Source organism: Epinephelus fuscoguttatus, linkage group LG2, assembly GCF_011397635.1.
Source record: "Epinephelus fuscoguttatus linkage group LG2, E.fuscoguttatus.final_Chr_v1".
Classification (NCBI taxonomy): Eukaryota; Metazoa; Chordata; class Actinopteri; order Perciformes; family Serranidae; genus Epinephelus; species Epinephelus fuscoguttatus.
Genome location: NC_064753.1, coordinates 37016242 through 37036981, shown reverse-complemented (window position 1 = coordinate 37036981; position 20740 = coordinate 37016242). Strand labels below are relative to the sequence as shown.

The window sequence follows — 20740 nt, the reverse complement described above, 5'->3', positions numbered from 1 at the left end:
CTCATCCTCTATGGGACGTCATCAATCAGAATAAGATTCATTGCCTTGATGCTTTGGTACATAACAATAAATATAGTCAGAGAAAAAAACAAGCATATATATATATATATATATATAGAAATGATTTTGCCTTACAGAAAATAATATAAATTATTAATATATTACAAATATATCTTAATAAACTTGTCCTGCTGTCTTTTTATTGGCCACTAGATTAAAAATAATAATAATTATTATTTTGTATTACATAGTCAAGTAGTTTATTTATATTGCTATTTTTATGTAGGATGTGTTTAACTTTCTCTTTTCTTTAAATAATGTGATATTAAATGAAATCCATTTTGACCCACTTGGTATTCCGTAGCTTTCAGATTCGCTCCAAACTGTTCAGCGGCAGTTAAACATCGTTAAATAACCGCTGTAAATGAGACTCGTGTTACAGGAGATACAACCGTGGAAACCCCACCAGAAACAGACTCACCCGTGTCGCCTGTGCCGTGTGTGGGAAACATTGAGGCAGTACCTGCAGCCAGCTCCGTGTCTGTCCGCGAGAGCTGCTTTTCCTGCTTTCAAAGTTCCCACGGAAAGCGGAGGACCACCCAGCGGCGCCGAGCAAGACGCCGATTAGCTGCGCGGAGCTCATTTGCATTAACGTCAGTAAAGGCTGTAGGTCAATCCTTGCGGGTGCTTTTATTGGATGTGCCGCTGTCAAGCAGTGCTGAAGAATTGGAAGGGCAAACGCCAGAAAAGGCAGAGAAAAGACAAACATAAAATCAGCAGTATGTAGCTCGGTGCTGCCTCACCTCCGCTCTGCTTCACCGCCAACAAACCCGGCCGTCCCGGATTTCAGATCCGAAACTTGTGGACACGGAGCGGTCTTGTTTTTTCTGTTTTTTTTTTTTTTTTTTTTTTTTTTTTTTTAGATTTTTTTTTTTTTCTCTGTGTGTCTCTCTCTCAAGCGAGTGCATTCTCCAGAGGTGGTACCTCCACATATTACAATCTGACAGCCTCTACATCCCTTTTTTCCTCCACAATGAGAACAAACCGTGGAGCCTGCTGACACTGTAGCCAACTGCACCCGGGTTTGGACCTCTTATATCAGGCGGATCATCCTCAGCCGGCCAGCGGATGCCTCTGAATGGAGGTTTGCAAAAAGCCATCCACCAAGATTTCCCCGCTTCCTAAACTGGTGATTTCTGCCTGATAAATGGAGTGTGCTGTCGGACTACATAATCATGGCATTATGTTTTACGGAGGGTGTTTGACATCGGAGCGACTGGCCAGAATAACACCCCGCAGTGTGAATATTTCAGCCTGTTGATGATGAACCGCTCAGGACTGGAGCAAAGTGTCGTGAGAACCGGTTTATGGCCCGTGTCTTGAGCTGAAGTGGGCACCCAGATTGTTTAAAAGAGAGAAAGAGAGAGGAAAAACATCATATTTGATGGCTCCGGGGTGGGGGAGGACGACTACACATGAAACCTTGGACACAAAATATGGATAAAACTATTGCATGAAGCCGGCGGGGGGACTCCATGGTGTGTTTAGGCCTACTTGATAACACTGAAGTTGAGGGGGAAAATGAGAAAATGGTGATTTGGTACGAAGAAGGCGAGAACAGGAGCCGGAGTGAGGGATACAAATCGTCCATGGGGATCTGAGCAGTCCAGCTGAAGAATAACGGGATCCAAGTTTTCGAGGATAAGACAGCTGCTTTGATTAAAGACCTCCAATTAACTTCATGTGAAAAAGACAGGGAGGAAATCAGCTTCCTGGTCGGGGGGTGGGGGATAGGGAGATATATTATTCATGCCTTGTGTCAGAGCAATTGGAGAACCGGCTTTGCTGTGGCCTAGATGATACATATATGTGTATTTATAGAGATATATATTTAAGACAATTAAACCTTAAGTGGAAGAGTGGACCTTGTGAAACAAACAAAAAGAAGGGCGAATGACACTCGGGTAGCCTCAAAGTAAAGCACTTGCGCAAAAAGAAAAAAGGCTGAAGTGGGTTGAAGCATGGGCTGTGCTTCAAGTATTCATATCTCTGATAGGGTGGTCTACCACAGTGGAAAAGAGTCCGAGGATTCCCACTCACCCCAGCAGACTAACACCACTCAGCATCAAGGAAATCCTGCCTCGGGACTACCCCTAAAACCCCCGAGCTGCAAGGTGAGGGACCCTGCATTCATTACACTTACAGAGACACAGGAACACAGTGTGTGTGGCAGTGTGTGTGTGTGTTACATGCAGTTTAAAGTGTATGATTAACCAGATACCCCAAACTTAAATCATTTTTAATAATGAAACTACAGAAAGAATATCCAGTAGACATCCCAGTGGACTGAACTGGGGGGTAAAGCATTAAAACGCCACTATACATTTAATTATTTGGCACAACAGGCACGTGCTACCTGCACTCCTTTGATTTTAACTCACTTGAACCCATACATGCTTGAAAACTTTGCTGCAACTTTTTTTGACTTTATATACACTCAAAGGTCATGGGGTCACAGGCCACCACACCAACCTGTGCTATTGTTCTCCCTGTACTTTTAATAGCCGCTATAACTCCAACATTTTGGCAGTTTTTAGTCACTCCAGATGCACACGATCTGCTGCAGTAACGCACTTTTATAGAACCCAAATCTGACAGCACGAAGCACTGACATCTGTAGTCTGACACGGTTCAGTTGACACAGCTCTGGCCTCTGTTTCACCTTTCTACTAGTTATGCTTTATGCAATAGGATATCCTCTTTTTATCGAGGCCTAAACTTTGTGTTTCACGCGTGGAACGACACAAGTAGTTCACAGGGACGTTTGTATATGAAGTGGACATCTGAATGAAAAGTTGGAGCAGGTACTGAAAGAGATTAAGTGACATAATAGCAGAAAGTTTGCCACCAGAGTGTTACATCATCATCATCGCGAAAAATTACAGTCCCATTAAGGTATTGGACCACAAATAATGACACTAACAGAGGATAACCCACTGTGGTGCGCCTGCCTGTGTGCAGGTACTAAATAGGTGTTTCTAATCAAGATGATGATGTGATTATTTGGCGTTTTATTCATTATTTATTGTGTAAGAGGTCACATGAGAACAACCCATCAGTGTTACTCAGATTAACAGGCAGGTGTGTGTTTGGAGGAGAGAAAGATGTATTGTTTTTTTTTTTTTGTAGCAAATTAAGAAGTGAAGATCCTGGTGTTCAAGGGTGCTGACAACACTCTGTATCCCATTTTTAGAAAACGGAGTAATTAGCAAGTACTCTGTCTCTAAATGAGGAATAATGACGCAGGAGCCTGGAGCAGTGGATAATAAAATCAAAGGAAGCTCGCACTGTAATGTTTGCATGTACATCTGCAGGCGTCTGCAAACACAAAACATCCATTAAAAAAAAAAAAAAAGTGTGATGCTGTGATTTTAGTAGTGCATGAGTGCGTCTGTGTGTCGGCTGCTTTCATTTGCGTTTGTCTGACAGACCGCGGGCTATTTGAGGGCCTCTGTCAAGCTGAATTTTGTGGCCAAATGTCACTGCAGGATGCAGTGAGAAGTCAGTGTGACAGATGCCCCCACGTCAAGACGCCCACTGTGCCTTTGATTGAATTAGCCCCCTGATTGAATAAGACTAATGGTATACAAATCTGCTTCAGATGGAAATGGTTAATTCCTGCTCTGGAAGGTGTCATCTCCGTGGTCGCCCCCTCCCAGTGAGGGGTCGGGTTTACTTTCATCATAATGTATAAAAAAGGAAGTTATCACCAAAAATCATGTGCACATCAGCTTCTCCGTGATGCGTTCAAGGGTCAGTAATACATGCTGTTGCTACTTGTTGCAGCTCTTTTGATTTCTGTATCCTAAAAGAAATCAATTACAGCCATTGATTATTGTAGAATTGCGTGCCTGCTCCACGTAGACGTAATAAGTCTGTTTTGCAAAACGTTGTCATAAAAGCTCAAATTTCTTGCATTTAATTTGGAATCTATTTAGCAATAGAAAGTTTGCGAGATGTCACTGCTTTATGTGAAATAGTGCTGCTGCACCAGATCCAGACCTGAAATGATCAGCCTAGTTGATTAATTGATTAGCTCAGTGGTTCTCAAATGGTGATGCCAATCCAGGTGTGCAGTGGGATTTTGTGATAACTACACATTATAATTGCAGTATTTGACTGGGCCTATATAAAAAGTTATGAATGGATTTTTAATTAACTGTATCAGTATGTTGTGTACACTCATTTTGTAATAAAGAGGCTAGCTAAAAAATGTAATTTAATTGAATTCAATATAAAAAAAACCTTCACGGGAAACCCATTTATTGCTGTTCGCGCGAGGGAATTTCTAGTGTGTGACACATCAAAAGCCCCGATTGGCAGCCAGTTTGAGGGATGATCACAATTAAAAGGGGAAAGCCATGAGTGGGACAATGGATCGCTTCATTGTACACAGCAAAGACAAACTAGTAGACCGTATCAAGAAAGCTACCTGTCTTATTTCTTCACATTTTTATTGTCTCATGTTGTGATAAGAGTGATAACACACGTCATAGAAGCTACTGTGCACAGATATAAATACAGGTGTGACTTGAGGTCTTGGCGTGCCCTTTGATGTGCCTTGGGCACAAAAAGTTTGAGAAGCTTTGTTTGTTCAACATAAATGAAAACACACAAAGCATAAATGACATCTAATTTCTTTTGTTATTTAATTTGACATTTTGCTTATAGCTAGCGTTACACTGTCTACCGGAAATGGTGGTGGCTACACGGCGCCACGTGCTGTGTAGGCAGCTGTTTCAGAGCAGCGCAGACGATTTGATTTCTAGGAGAGCTGCCATTTTGTCCCGCTGTGAAACTGCTTTAAAGTTCACCAATAAATGACCTATCGGATTATTGCATAGACTTGCGTGCTCTCCGATGCCCGATCCAGCAGTTTAGGCAGTATCAGAGGCATTTTCAATACTGGTAAGTCTATTGGACATAGACTTTAAGAGTAATGAACGTAGCTATCTTGATGTCACCCAATTGCAGACTGCCGCCATATTGTTTTTGTTTTGTTTTTTTAGTGAGAAGTGACCATATTTGGGTGAGAGGCTGGAGCTGTGGTGGAGCAAGGAGTCAATCTGACTAAGGAGTTACAGACACTAACGGGAGACAGCCTATCATTTAAAGCAGCTGTTCAAAGAACTGAAGTTTTTGGCACTTCCGTGTTGGCTTCATTTTTCAGCCCCGGAGGCTGCCGCTTGCTATAGGAGCAACGCAAACTGAAACAGTTTTGCTTCGTTTTTAAAGTAATTTTTTAAGCAATAATGTCAAATATTCTCTGGTTCAAGCATCTTACATGTGAGGAGTAATGCTTTTCTTTATTGTATGTGATTTTAAACTGAATATCTTTGAATTTTGGGACTGTTGGTGAGATGAAACATGCAGCCGCTGGTGAAAATGTCATATTGGGCCTCAGGAAATTGTGATTTTTCACTATTTTTAGACCAAATGACAAGAAAAAGATCAGCAGACTAATCAATAATGACCATAGTCATTAGCGGCAGCCTCAGTAGAAACTATATTAGATCCACATCATCTCAATTAGTTTGTTTGTTTGTGTTGTTTTTAGTCTCTGTGTGCATGTCTGTGCCCTGGCTTGTGCCACCGTAATTCTTAAGGGAACACACACACGCATGTATCCACATCTGCCCACAGCTGTCAGTAGCTGCAGTAAAGTGCACAAGTTTAACCCGTATTACAAAATTGAATCAAGCAAATGTTAAAACCGTGCTGTATCTCTGCTTACATTTTTGTTTACACGAGAGAGACGGGGAGAGAACATGTGCAGGCGTCTGCAGTGTGAGAACGATTCAATAGAAGTTTGGGAGTGTGATGTGAGTCTTTGTCAAGGGTACGTTACCATCTGGGCTGCTCTGGTGATGATAAGGCTCAAGTACAAGGTCCTGTGATAGTGGGCATTTGTGTGTGTGTGTGTGTGTGTGTGTGTGTGTGTGTGTGTGTGTGTGTGTGTGTGGCCAAACAGACAGAGAAAGACCTCAGCCAAACACAACACCATTTATCTGGCCTTGACTTTTCCTGTCTGATTGCCCCCACTCAAGGAAATCAAGTAGCTCTCCCCCTCTGAACAGCTAATGTAGATTCAGTTTTACCGTTACCTCTTACTATAAATGGAAAAGGGCAATAAAGGTGCTAAGCTCATAAGTATCTGGAAAGTAATACCATCTTGCTTGCTGCCTGATTCCAGCCTGTGTGCATTAACATAAGTGGTGGAATCACTCAGCCATACCTCAGACCCCCCCCCCATTAAACCCTCCCATCCCCAGAAGTGACAAGGCACACAAGGTTGCTTTTCTAAACTAAAGCCTCAGATGTGGGGAAACACTTAACTGTTGCTAACTCGCAGCGCAAAACATAAAAAAAAATCTGAAGTGAACACCTCGTGTGATACATCTTAGTTTCAAAGGGTGCGTAGTAAAGATATGATACACGGCTGACCTGGGCAGCCTCTCTCCATTTGTCAGTTTTCTCTCCCACTGTTTTTGTGTGTGCTCTCTGGTCAGTAGTGTGTGTGTGTGTGTGTGTGTGTGTGTGTGTGTGTGTGTGTGTGTGTGTGTGTGTGTGTGTGTGTGTTTAGTCTAAGTTGAGAGTCATTGGGTAATTTATTCCAGAGGAGGGCAAAGGCTCGGCATGGTGATGAATTAATCCACTGTGCTTTTTCTGCTGGCTGAAAGGAGGGAGACTGATATTGGCTCTTTCTCTCTCTCTCTCTCTCTCTCTCTCTCTCTCTCTCTCTCTCTCTCTCTCTCTCTCTCTCTCTTTCACTTTCTTTCATTTGGCTATCAAACTTTCTTCACTCCTGTCTGTTGCTCCTGCTCTATTAAAAAAAAACTTTAATTCTTGGATATTACTGTCTAAACATCCAGAGTTAATACATTTATCTCCATTTATGATTTAATACACAATAGGAGCAGTCTCTCTGTGCACTCATAGAAATGCTAACGTTCAGTTGACTTCAATGGCCTTGCTGTTGTCTTTGTCTGGACAGCTGCTGATTGGATCAAGTGATGGACCATGCTTATCTATGTCTATCAAGGATGTCTTGTGTATATGTACAATGGTCTTTTATGACTTCAGAGCATGGCACAAACCCCTGGCACACTGCCACAGTCAGCGCCTTGGTTCCCACTGAGGCAGAACTTTGGTGCTGTAAAGCACCACGGACAAACATGTCCACCCGAATGGCACATGGACTGAGTGTTGTAGGAGCAGTCTGACATTTGGCTTGTGTGCTTATCTTTCTTGCTGAGAGTTGGATGAGAGGGTTGATACCACTATCGTGTCTGTACACAACCCAATGGCCAGAATAAATGTTGGCGTTGTACGTTTATGCGGACCACCCAGTGATGTTGCTTGGTAAGCGTCCTGCGTCTCTGACTCATTATGATGCATTAAGGTGATGCAACCTATGATTTTCCCAGATAATGCTACATTGGGAACAACATATCAGTGTTGAAAGCAAATTTGCGAATCCTAGGATAGCAAAGAAATTACCCATCCTTCTCTCCTTATGATTGGCTAGTACTGGTTGCCTTGGTTGGTTTGATTGGTTAGGTTCCAGCAAGAGTAGTGGGCAGAGTAAGGCGGGCTATTCTTTCGCTAGCCTAGGAAACGCATATTCACATGTTGAAATTGTAGAAACAGTGGCGTTGCATGGCTTCTTTTGAAAGCGTTTCTCATGTCAAAGAAATCACCGAGAGTGAAACATGTGTTTTTGATGTTATTATCATATTGTCCCTAATGTGTCAGTGTTTTTGTTTCAGTGCTCTGCACAGATCTGACACCTGCCTGCCAACCCGCCCGTCGTCATCCCTGGCTCTCTGAAGCTCGGTGACGGCAACAACGGCAGGGTTGGTGACACAAAAATACCCAAGGACCGCTGGTAGACAGTAACCTTAGATCAAGCATGTCAGATGTCTGGACAGGGGGCCAATCGTGTCAACATATACTAAATGTGGCCGACCACACATGTTGGTTAATCATGCAAGATCACTTCGTATTTTTACGTTCACCCCACGATGGCAGAACTATCATACAATTTGTAGCCATGCACCAAGTAGGAACGACTCAGGCGGGACTATTGTGTTTTCATGAACAGACAGTAAACAAGCAAACAAATAGTAGCAAACAGCAGCCATTTCCTGTGTGGTAGCAGACACAGTAACAGCAATGAAGCGTAAAGTTGACATCAAAGGTCGCCACTTTCAGAAGCAGTTGAAAGTTGAATACTTTTCCACTGAAAAATGAAACAGTTGCATTTGTATGTAATTCTTATTTTAATAACCCATATGATGCAAGGAGCAGCTGGTCCCCATTCAGAAAAGTTTGGACACCCCTGCCTTAGATTTTTAGATAAAAATGGACAGAAATTTAACGTGTATGTTGGATTTTGATACAGACATTCCTGCTGCGTTACTTTGATCGTCTGCTGTGACAGCTGATAGTGAAGTCACTCGTGTCAGTGACGATGATGACGCGTTGTGTTTTTTCCCCTGATAAAGCTCCACTGTGATAATGTGTCTGTGCTACTTATCGATACTGTACTGACTCATGCCAATGACGACCCGATGATGATTTACTGTCCAGGGAAATAGTTTCACCAGCGGCCACCATCTTCTTACCGTACACATCATACATCTCACGCACGACAAGATCCTGTTTTGTTCATAGTCTCAATGAGGGAAAAGGAAGACACAAAAACTCCTCTCAGAATAACAGAGTAGGAGCAAAACCTATCTGTCTTATCTTTGTAGTGTCATTTTCTGAATGGTGACGCACGTGCTTTACATAAGTTCAAGGTGATCATCAGTCAAACCAGTCTGTGTAGCCCTCTGATTGGATGATTGAAGCAGCTCCCATATACAGCACATATGGATCTGTTGTGATGCTGCCGATATACCTGATGAAGGTCGGACAGCCTGGAACGTTGTAATTAAATAAATATTTCAGCAGTAAGCGAGACAGCGTGCTGTAGTTCCTCTCATTGTTCTCAAGATTGCACCTTCCTCCAACGCACCTGTCACACAGTCAGGTGTGCAGCAATATTTTCTTTTTATTTTATTTTCAGAAAAATTCACTGACATCAAAAGAAACTTCACAAAATAGTTCAATACAGACTTTAAACATCACTTCGGCTGTTCATTATGGTTCGTTTAAACAAAATGTCAGCTGCAGTGTGACCCCGTTTTTCCCGTCCTGTCTGACATGTCTGCAGGGGCAGCGAGGGTTTTTTTTGCCGTGTCATTTATCTCCACCGGGACATGAGCAGAAGGAGTTGAGAGGAAGTCAGTTGGGGCCCATGCAGCACCCACTGTCCAATGATTGATGTATTGGCAGCTCTGGAGCTTATCACCCTGCAAAATGTTTGTACATAGCACGAGTCGTCCAAGGGTTCAGGGTGAAACATGACGTTAGTACAGTATTTATACATTTTATTTCCTAGAACCAATCTATTCCTGAGCATTAAGCAGCTCCAGCACTTGATGTAATGGCACCACAGTCTCCCACTGCTGACAGTGCAAGCGTTGATCCTCTGTAGAAATCAAATTAGGATAATATAATAAATCCCTTTGTCACCTTGAGTGAAGATACAGTGGGTCTCTTCATCTCAGAGAGCTCGCTCCCTTATGAGGTGTCAGTTGGGTGCATGTACTTGTGAAACAGAACCTCCCATTGTTTTTGAAATAGTCTTAACAAATAAGGCCACATTCAAAGCTTGTTTCTGCTCCCCCTCCAGGTTAAGAATTTAGTATCATAAGGTCAGCATGTGATAGTTTCATGAGATTATGGAAATGGTGTTCTTCCAAAACAAGGCACTACAAGTATTTACTTTGTAGCAGCGCTCTCTGTTCTCTTTCAGAAGCTCACAGGAATGTAGATGTGAGTGGGCTCATGTCCACTGGTGGCCTGTTAAGCTCCTCCTGGACTGTGTCTCCCCCAATTTCTGCGCTTTCTAAGCTGCGAGCATCTGCGGGAGTCGTGGTGTCATGCTACTGATATGTATTTCTAATGTGTCAGCTGAGAGTTGGCAGAGGGGATTAAAGAGTTTTTGTGTCTGTTACTTTTGGCTGATGGGAGTCTGTAACTTTTTCATGTGAAAAAGTCTTGGAGGAAAGCAAAATGATATACTAATAATAATAGGTAAAAAAATATCCACAAAACATAACTGAAGCTCAGTAGACATTTGGTCAGAAATTGAATTTTGTGTACCGTCTTTTAACACTCTATGGGAGGAGACTACAGTCACAGTCAAAAGGCAATTTAATATATAGTTTGACATTTTGTGAACACCTACCAGCACCTCTACAGCTCACTAATTAAAATGTTAACTACAGCTTATTCTTTTTCCACTGCAGTTTTTGTACAGAAAAACAAAACAAAACAGGATACGTCATATTAATTGGTGAGCTTTAGAGGTGCTTGTAGGCAGGTGTGTTGTCCTGTTTGCATGGTTGTGGCTTGCTTGTGTAACCAGGCCTGCGTTAGTATTAGCATTGCTACTTAGCTAGCTAGTATTTGTAGTCCTGGGCTATGAAGCCAACTTTACGTAGTGGCCAAACTGTGGAATTACGCAGTGCGGTCCGTCATGTGATGCCATGTGACCATAAAATACTTTTCCCCATTGATTTAATTGTAAATAAAGACATCTGTAAATCAGATACAATGTTTTGAGCATCAAAACCCCTGCGAAATTAGTTGTTTCACATAGTTGCATGATTTTATCCCAAGTTAGCAGAGGCTAAACTGGAATTTAGATTCTAGGCCACCATTAGTCTCTAGTGCATGTGCTCTATGGGCCCCGTGATGTGGAGGATTCAGTAGTTGTTTAACTTACATCATTGTAAACTTTTACTTCTTTAGCTGTTCCAAAAAAAATGAAAGGATGTTTTGCTGCTTTTTCATCTTTACTAGTAAACTATTAGCTATAGACTGAGGGAAAAAACACTCTAATTCACTGTGCTGTGCAAAGGCCACCACTGTTTTCTTGCTTGTCCTTAAATGTCAGTATGACAACTCTGACTAGTCAATTTGTTTTTACTGTCTCTCTTGCATGACATATGCTTTAGTGATGATTGATTGTCAAGCACTTTTTAAATAATTGATATGAATTTCAACAGGCAGCATGGTGGTGCTGTAGCAAGCATTGTCGCCTCATAGCAAGAGGGTTCCTGGTTTTGGAGGGTTCGAACCCCGCGGTGGGGGAGCACTTCTTCTCTGTGGAGTTTGCATGCTCTCCCTGTGTCAGCATGGGTTTTTTCTGGGCACTCCAGCTTCCTCCCACAATCCAAAGACATGCAGGTTAACTGGTGACTCTAAATTGCTTGTAGGTGTGGTTGTCTGTCTCTGTGGGTCAGCCCTGTGATAGTCTGGCAATCTGTCCAGGGTGTACCACCCAATGTCAGCTGGGATAGGCTCCAGCATCTGTGACCCCCACAGAATAAGCAGTGATGGAAAATGAATGAATTTCAACTAGATTATGCAAACTTTGACGATTCTGTTTCCTCACTTACAGTCGTTCTGGTGAGCTCCGGCAGCAGTTGTTTCCTTTGGACTGAGGCAGGCTAGCCAGGCAAGCCTTCCAGTCTTTATGCTAAGCTAACCGGCTGCTTGCTGTAGCTTCAAATTTACAGTATAGACACAAAAGTCTAAATTCTCATCTAAATCTGAGCAAGAAAGCAAATAAGCATGTTTCCCAAAATTCTTTAAAGATGGAATCACAGCAGTTCAAACAGAAAAGTGTATGATTTTGCTCAAAATGTTTCATAAATCCACATTTCTGCACCATCTTTTCTACTTTATTGTTGGATTTCAGTGAGTCATCAGCTTCTCTTCATTTTAGCCTTTAGCAGTCTGTAAAGAAACTGGTATTTGTTCAGTTGGTAGCACCACAGCTATTTACTGTTCTAGCCATGTTTTCAGGGTTGCTCTTTTTCATGTGAATGCACCCTTCACATACCACAGTGATGTCATGTGCGTACCCTCCATACTTACATCTCTCGAGGTCTTAATTCCACACTTAAGAGTGGTTTTGAAAAGTACACCATGTACAGAACACACCATCATTGTTCCTCTGAAGGAAGAGTTCATCTGAGAGTCATCTCTCTTGCATGGTGTCACAGTGTCAGTGTCCATAGGCGAGTGTTTAATCTCCCCTGGAGGAGTGCCTTATGTGGCGACTGTGGACCGTGCACAACACAACAATGCTAACAGTCATGTCAACAGCATCTGGTTACTGGAGTACTTTGGCCATTTTCACGCTCCGTCACACCACTGTCCTTAGAGCCAGAATAAACTGAGGAAAGGTTGTGCACAGGACAGCGTGTTGAAAGAGTCTTCCTGAGGCAAGATTTACAAAGCTCCAAGAATTGGTGGATTTAGTATTAAATTATAAACCTGATGGGTATTTCACAGCAAAATTTGGCAGTTGATCTGAAACTATTTCAGAAAATGCTCCTGAGGCTTTGACTTCATTTTACTGCCTTTCTTCACTTAAGAAGCGCTGAGCAGACAAGAGCCTCACTGGATTTAAGTGAACAGGCCGGCAGCTTATTGGCTGTAGTAACACGCAAGACACTCATTCACCTGCTGAACACCGCATTAAGTCAGCAGGGCTTGACTCCTTCCTTGTTTTAATGGACACACAGCTGTGACGTAAAACTCTCTGGAGTGTGTCCTGCGTTTTGCTCAGAAGATATACTGTGCCTTCAGCTGATATATCCCTTATAGTTTTTACTGGGCAGAGCACAGATGATGCAAATTTTTTTGTAGTGTGAGGTGTGTGGTTGCAAGGACACATTTTGGGTTAGTATGACAATTAAGTGCATTGCTCAACTCACTTTGTAACAATTTAGTCTGATCAGTTTCCTCTCTTGGTCACTTTAGACCAGGCTGTACTGTATTAAAAAATATTGCCAAGATACTCATCTGTACCAGAATACTGCAGACTATTTGGCCGTGACATGCAAATGAATTTTGCAGCCAAGATGCAGACACAGGAAGTGAGGCTGTCTGCATTGCTTGACTCAATTGTGATCAGAAAATTCTCTGTAGAAATCCAAGTCTAAATGAGTACATGTATGTGTGTGTGTGTAACATATGGGCCTTAATATATAACAAAAGCACCTTTTGCCCACTGAGATCCATGGCTCAAGATGAGTATATCCAATACACCCTGACCAGTTAAAGAAAATAAAAGAAACTTTTTGCTAAGTTGATTCAGTATTTACTATAAGAACTATTTTTGACGTAACTTTTATTGTCATAATTCAGGTAGATATAGCCATATAATTTGGCTTTGATGTGATGAAGTTGACTCAAATTGAATGATTCTACTTTACTTGAGCTTCAGCCGTTTGTTTTGAAAACAGTAAAGGCCCCGACACACCAAACCCACATCAAAGACCTAGTGGCGACAGAGGCCAACTGTTGCATCGCCTGTGTCTCAGCCAAAAAGTTGTACTTGAACACATTGCAAAGACTTCAGCCATCGACCAACTAGCAGGTACGTTCTGCACCTGCATGAGAGGAAATAACCCTCCAAACCAGCAGACGGCGGTAGTCTGTATTCGTCATTCAAAAAACAAAACCAGGGGTGCGTTCCAAGTTGCATACTTTTTCTTTTTAGTTTTAGTAGATACTGCAGCTGTCCTTAAAAAGTATACTGTTGCATGCAGTGTGCACACTATCGGGACATACTGCTTTCTCATAATATTACGCCCTGAACTTTGACCCCCTCGCTTTTATATCCGATACCTTGGAGTTCGCCACTGACAGAGATCGACCCGTAGAGCTCTGCTGTTTTTACTTTGCAATGTATGTAGTTTAGCTTTAAAGTTATTTCTGTACAGATTGTAGATTAGAACATATTATATTTGCGACAGTGAAATTACATCTGTAGTTTTCTGTCATTATTTTTATAGTTTCGTCCTTTTGTTGTTTGTGATATTTATGATTATTTTGTTCACTTAAACAATTAATATTCCTATTATTACTATTCGACTGGTCATCAGTCCCTTGAATGTGACTTGCAGCTCAGATGATGTGACGTTTCGTTCACTGCGCAGAGGATTGTGGGACAGAATAGCCAGAAAAGCATGCTGGCTTCCATGCTGCAAAATCAGACCGGATGTAGTAAAACATCCTGGTATTTTTGGCACACTGCATTTGATTTACTATAGATCGGGACTTACTAAATATTTTTCTGGCATACTATGAAATATGGAAGTATGGGTATTGGAACACACTGCAGAAGACCAACAGGATGGATTCAAGATGCTAGTTAGCCAGTTAGCTCATTAACAACTGAATCCCATATTTAATGTGTGCTCACAAACAACAACACAAACAATTACGATGAGCTCAATGGCTACAGAAATAATCTAACCTACTATATCAAGTTTGTTTTGATCTTACATCCTCTTGACTTTAGTTGTTTGTGTTCCTCAGTTTTCACTTCTCACGCGCTGAGCTGAACTGCCAGTCACAGGGGTTTCTCTCACTGACAGGCTCTCCCAGCTCCACCCCTAACTGATGCCAACTGGTGTCCACAGTGTGGGACATGCCATAAAAACTAGGGCGACAGAAGCTCGCTGACGGCCCGACATTGATTAACGGCCGACTGTCGGCTTGGTGTGTGAGAGCTCTAACACTTATTCCCACTTCTACAGTGTTCTTCTGTCCAAAGTTACAAAACATTTTGGGGAAAATAATGTTACACTTCTCTTTCTATGGGGCCAGCTACAGTTGCTACCAAACACTTTTGAACATTCAGTCATTGCATAGGGTGTGAAATGTGAAGATGTGATTTATAATCTAGATGGCATTTTGGAAGCCATAGGAGAGCAGGAAATGTTTCAGTGGAAACTATGAGAGTACATGTGCCATTAAAAATAATTGGCATGCACGCGAGAAACAATGAAAGACAATTGAACACACTTGAGTTTGTAATAGTAGTGAATCAATAGTTTAAACATTCCTGCATGTCTGTCAAAGGTACCTGCGTCATATTGTACCTGATACACCTGCCTGTTTACATTCCTCACAAGTTGTCTGCTTTAACTGTGTAGTGTAACCAGAATCAAATCAGAATAGCAGCTTGGAGCTATATGAAATCTTACACTATATCATACCCAATACAGATAACATATTTATGTGTTTGTTTTGCTGATTTTCTCTTTCACATCATTCCTGCTGATGTCTGCATACAGTCAGCATAGTTAAAAGTACCAGGTCCCCTTTTCTTACCTTTATAATTTCTGCACAAAAACAGTTTCCACATAATCTTTCTGGGCCAAATAATCCATAAACATAAAGCCTTAAATTTGTTTTGTTTTTATTGTGTCCATATTAAGTGTTTTCATATCAGCACTACATCACATCACTCTCTACTTAATGTCAATCATCTGAGACTCGCAGGAAAATTGGAAGCCTTTGCCAGAAAATAATCCCCCGAATGCATGTCGCCTCACATCAACTGCCTCTCTGCATTCATCTGCTCTTATCCGGTGTTTAATTAAAAGTTAGGTTTGAGATCACACTGTTTTTATTTTAAAATGTACAAATAGTGCTGGGTAGGGTGGCACAATACAGAACGCATAAGGAAATGGTAAATTAGACGTCCTAAATAAGCTTTAAATCTAAATGACAGAACAAAGAAGATTTCCTGTTGAGTTGTCAGTAGATCCACAGACATCAAATACGTTAAAGATGGAATTACAGTTGTATTTCTCCATTTTCTAATGATCACTTTACATCAGTAAGCTATGTGACTGCATTTTATTGCAATAAAGTTGCATATTTTAATGTGTATGTCCTACTTTGTTAATAGGCTCTTAAAGAAAACTCTTCACTCAAATGTCAGGGTTAGTATGGAAGCAGAAACAAGCTTGAAGAGATTGAATTATACAAGCTAACAAATATCTAGTTGGGAAATGTCAAAATTGAAATATCACTGTATTTGCAGTACAGCAAATCAAACTACTTTATTTTGAACTGTCTCTCGCCCAATGTCAAACTGAGATAGGCTCCGGCCCCGCTGTGACCACCAACAGAAGTGGTTACGGAAAACGAATGAATGAATTAATGTTATTTTCCTGTTTGTTTTGTCACCATTGTTTATTGCAATATGATGTTCTATAGCTCCCTCTGAAGAACCACTGAGAGCTGCTGCTCAGTGGACAGCTGAGAGTCATAGAGAGACTGTGGAGATAAACAGCATGCAGAACAGCATGTTTTCACATCTAACTCTGTAAATTAGGGGTTTATTTTGACTGAATCACAGCCTGTGATCGTTAAAACAGTGGATGAACTAACTACATGACTTTTGTTTCTGTCAGGTTTGAATGAAGTGTGTTTTACGATGAGTTTAACAAGACAGTTAAGCTAGCGTTAGTCTTAGTTCTGTGAGAGAGAGAAACTTGGATTGATGCATGTTTGTATTTTTCTGTTTGTTAAGGAACTAGTGGAGGTGACTCACTTTTCACTGACATGTTGTCATAATAATAACAACAACAATTGCCTTTTTCTTTTGTACTCGTCAGATGACCAAAACAAACAATGTCCATTCTACTTTATTTTATTTCTATGTTAGATGCTTTAAAATAAGATTCCTATAGTGATAGATAAAGTAGATTGAGTGCAGTTGCAAAGAGAAACAGAATTTATAATATCACTTAATGGCATTATTATTCCGACAGGAAGTTGCTGTCAGCCTGATTTAACCTTTTTTTTCCACTACCAGGTTTTTTTTGTTTACTACTGCAAGCATTTATTTTCTACCCATAATCCCTTTATTTTAGTAATGCAGCAGGATATTTTAGCTTTATGTGTATGTGCGCTGACAAACTTCCATAAATGTGTGTGTTGGCATGTCATCAAATCCCCAGTCCTCGTCCAGTGTTTGTCTGCGTGCGTGTTTAAATCAAGTGTGCCAAGCCCCGGCGCTCCAGCTCGTGTCACTCACTGATCCCTCATGCAACGGTGACATCAGTGCTCCTGTTTTAGCAGGTGAAGGGGGGGGGGGTCCGGTGATTATCTAATGCTCTTGCAGCCATCTGAAGAGCTCCGGAGAACCGCATCTGATATTTTCCAAAAACATCTAAGCTGTTGTTGAGAGGTGGAGCCACGCTGAGTTGCAGATAGAGCAGGGGTGGTGCGGCCGTCGTGGGCGTATTACTAATTCTAATCTTCTCTTTAGGCCACAGGGCTGGCGAGGTAATTAAGATTGTACAGTTGGGTATGGCTGCAAAGTTACGCTAATGACCTCTTATTCAAGCCCGACGGACTTCTGGTTTATCTTGTTGTTTGTCTTGTTGTCTTGTTGTTATGTATTTGGTTGGACTGAGAAACAGGAGTGGCTGACTGCAATGGAAAGGTTCCCGGTAAGATTACAGTACGTTGTAGTGTCACTGGACGAGGCAGTGTCCCACTTAGACTTCCCAAGCTCCTTTAGCTTGTCCTTTTGCTTTATTGGCCTTTGACCTTACCTGGAATGAGCTCAGAGAGGAAGGAGAATGCGGACTACACGCCGCCTGATCAGCAGCTGCCCATGGGTCACAGTGCAAATGACACTCAGGAGAAAAAGTTTTAGCATTTATAGCTAATAAACACACGGGAGCACATGGGAAAAAAACTATTAAGACATGATCATAAGTATTATTTGGTGCATTTATGTACAGTAATATGGGGGTGTTATTTGGGAGTGAATAAAAGAGAAAATGAAACAGCCCAGTATGTAGGCGTGCAGTAACAGTGGTGCAGAAAGAGGCATCTGGGGGCAGAGGAAGAGGAGGAGGTTTTAGTAAGGGGCTGCCCCAGAGCCCTGGATGGCTTAGGATTGCCAAGGTCTTACGGGGATTTCAGGGTAATCTGGATAAGGACAGAAATACCTTGAAGGTGAACATTGGAGAAAGTGCTCAGCTTCTCGAGGATCTCTTCTGTCTTTAATTAATTTACACTCACTGGTTGTAGAAACAGTGGATGCCATGTTTATATTCCTTTTAAAGGAGCACTCTATCAATTGTTTTTGGCTCAAGCTTAAGACTTTAAATTTGATTATATAATCATTAGATAACAGAAAGCCTGTGTTACAAATTGGAGGTGTGGGATTTTAATGACGTTGCATTTGGGAGGCGGGGAAGGTCTTATGAAAGACGCTGTTGCAACATGGGAAATGTAGTATCTGGTATTTTGGGAGCTTGACCTATGCTAGGCACTATAAATGGGATAACTTGGCCTCTGCTGCTTTGATTTTGACGTTTCTTTTCTTTAGCTGTGTAAGGGATGTCTGTTTTGATTAAATTTTCTTTTGATAGCCCAACGCCCATTAACTGGTAACAAACTGGTAAATGTTTAAGAAAAAAAGCGAAACACAAGAGGCCTTCCTATTAGTCCGGCGCTCCTTTGACTCAGTGAACTTTAGCTCTGCATTTTAAAGCGCTATCCATTTAAAGGTGGTAAAATCTAAATGTTTTGTGATGTAAATGTCTTGCCTATTATTTTTTTTCTGTTGGCTTTGCTGACAGACACCCGTCTAGCCAGGTTAAAGGTTAACATGTGCCCACTGCACACCCTCTGTTCCCCACTGGTTAGCCGATGTTAGCATTGGCTGCTCTGAACTGCGCATCACGGGGGTTGGGTGAAAGCTAGCTAGTGGCGGCACTCATTCATGATTATCACTGGTACGGCCACTGAGACTGCATTGCTGGGGAAACATGGTAGCACCCTCCACTGTCCCTCAGGTAGCCCTACCACAAGCCACCCTGATACGGCTAATGGTGCTAACGGAGCTAACAGTGATGACATAAACCTGTTTAACAAAGCTAAAAGGGGTTTAGAGCTCAAAATTGAGCCGCCTACTCTTAGCGGTGAGCTGGGGGAGACCACAGGTTGGCCATCATGTTTCCACAGCAACGCTGTCAGGTCGGGATGGCGTTAGTAGCGGTATTTGCTGAATGAGCGGTACCTCGATCTAGAGAGTTACCACCAGACTCGGGTAGTGCACAGTGCAGTAAACTGAAGAGTAGCAGAATCAAGGGCTGGCTGTGGCTCAGGAGGTGGAGCAGGTCGTCCACTAATCAGAAGATCTGCAGTTTGATCCTCAGTTCCTAAGGTTTACATGTCAAAGTATTCTTAGGCAAGATATTGAACCCCAAATTGCACCCACTGTTCCATCGGTGTGTGAATGTCTAAGCTTTGTTGCAAGCGGCACCATGTATGGTAGCCTCTGACACCAGTGTGTAAATGGGTAAATGTGACTCTTCAGTGTTTGAGTGGTCAGAAGACTTGAAAGGTGCTATACAAGTGCTAGTTCATTTACCATTAGGTTTTACCGGTCAAAAATATTCTCTGTCAACGGTTAATCGTTGATATCCCTTTCAGTCTCTTAAAAGACCCCTAACTTTATGCAAGTACAGTAATAAATGGCTGCATTACCCCTTTAACCAGGCATGCTTGCTGCCATGTCGTCTCTAGAGGCTGCCTTTCATCACCGTACAGGCTCAGGAGATCTCCCACTAAGATTCAAAAGTTGGAGTTTGCTCGTATTGCTGTTGGATCCTTAAAATCAGATAACAAAAGTGGTCAGGGCCCCAGATTGGACACATTACAGCTACAACGTTCATACAAGTTATTTTAAAGGTGAAGAGGGAAATTGGGAGAAGTAAGACAAAATATAAACACAGCCACGGGAGAGGCATAAAAGTCAAGGATATCTCATTAATATATCATCTGTCTTTTGAAATGAAACCTCAGAAATCCCAGCCTCAGTTTCATCATCGTAGTTTGGCAGTTAGCTCACATGCAGCGGCGTGGTGAACAGTATGTATTCCTCTCCGTGTTTAATGAGAGTGGCCCTCCCCTCTGCTCCTGCTCGTCTTCACAGATCCCTGTAGGCCAGCGTGTGAGGGCTCTGAGCACACTCTCTTACCCCCGTCACTTGGCCTGTCGGCAGGAGCTGCTCCACTGCCAGGCCTCAGTTACTCTCCTTGGCACAGTGACGCACAGATCACATACACACTCGCGCCACTATGGACACAGGGCATGCAAGCAGGCCTAGGCAGCGCCACGGGCTCAGGGAATGCAGCATGTACTCTGATGTCACACGCAAACAAATATAATCCAAATACACATTTTATTTTTGTGAAAACTATAAACAGATTTTCTCTGTAGGAGCAGAATGAAACGTTGCATCCTGGTGTTCTGACTCCGCTCTTTTGAGGGTCCGCTCTTGTGTACAGTATGTATGTACAGGCTTAAATATCCATTTCTCATGTTTCTTTGTTGAACTGTAAAAAATAGAGACTGCACCACAGCAGTCAGCTCACGTGTGATGTCTTTTTTTGTGTGATATCTGAGGCGATGCTTGCAAGGTGTGGAAACACCAGTGAGAAACAGGGACAGGTCACCAAGGATGAAGTAACCTATCCATTTTCTGCAAACTCTGTATTTTTAAACCACGGACGTCATTCAAGGGCGTTTGGGACTGAATTCCAGGACAAGTTCAGTCTCCTGTGAGTTACTCGGTGTCTTCCCTCTGCGTGTGTATGTGCATTCCCGTATGCTTGAATTTCCGCACTATCTGGTGAGGTAGGAGAGATGTCACCGCAGACAGAATAAAGGTCAGGGCGTACTCTGGAAGCGCTGCACAAAAGACAATGTGTATGTGTGTGGGGGCTTT

The 20740-nt window shown here is 42.2% G+C and overlaps 1 protein-coding gene across 1 annotated transcript in view; it reads left to right on the top strand.

Annotated features, from left to right (window-relative positions):
- The first annotated feature begins 687 nt into the window (after positions 1-687).
- pde8a (phosphodiesterase 8A) overlaps positions 688-20740 on the top strand; it is a 64535-nt gene continuing 44482 nt past the window's right edge. Inside the window, exon 1 of the mRNA XM_049599196.1 lies at positions 688-2174. Within this exon, the coding sequence (XP_049455153.1) occupies positions 2022-2174 (153 nt within the window). The 5' untranslated portion in view covers positions 688-2021. The remainder of the gene's footprint in view (positions 2175-20740) is intronic.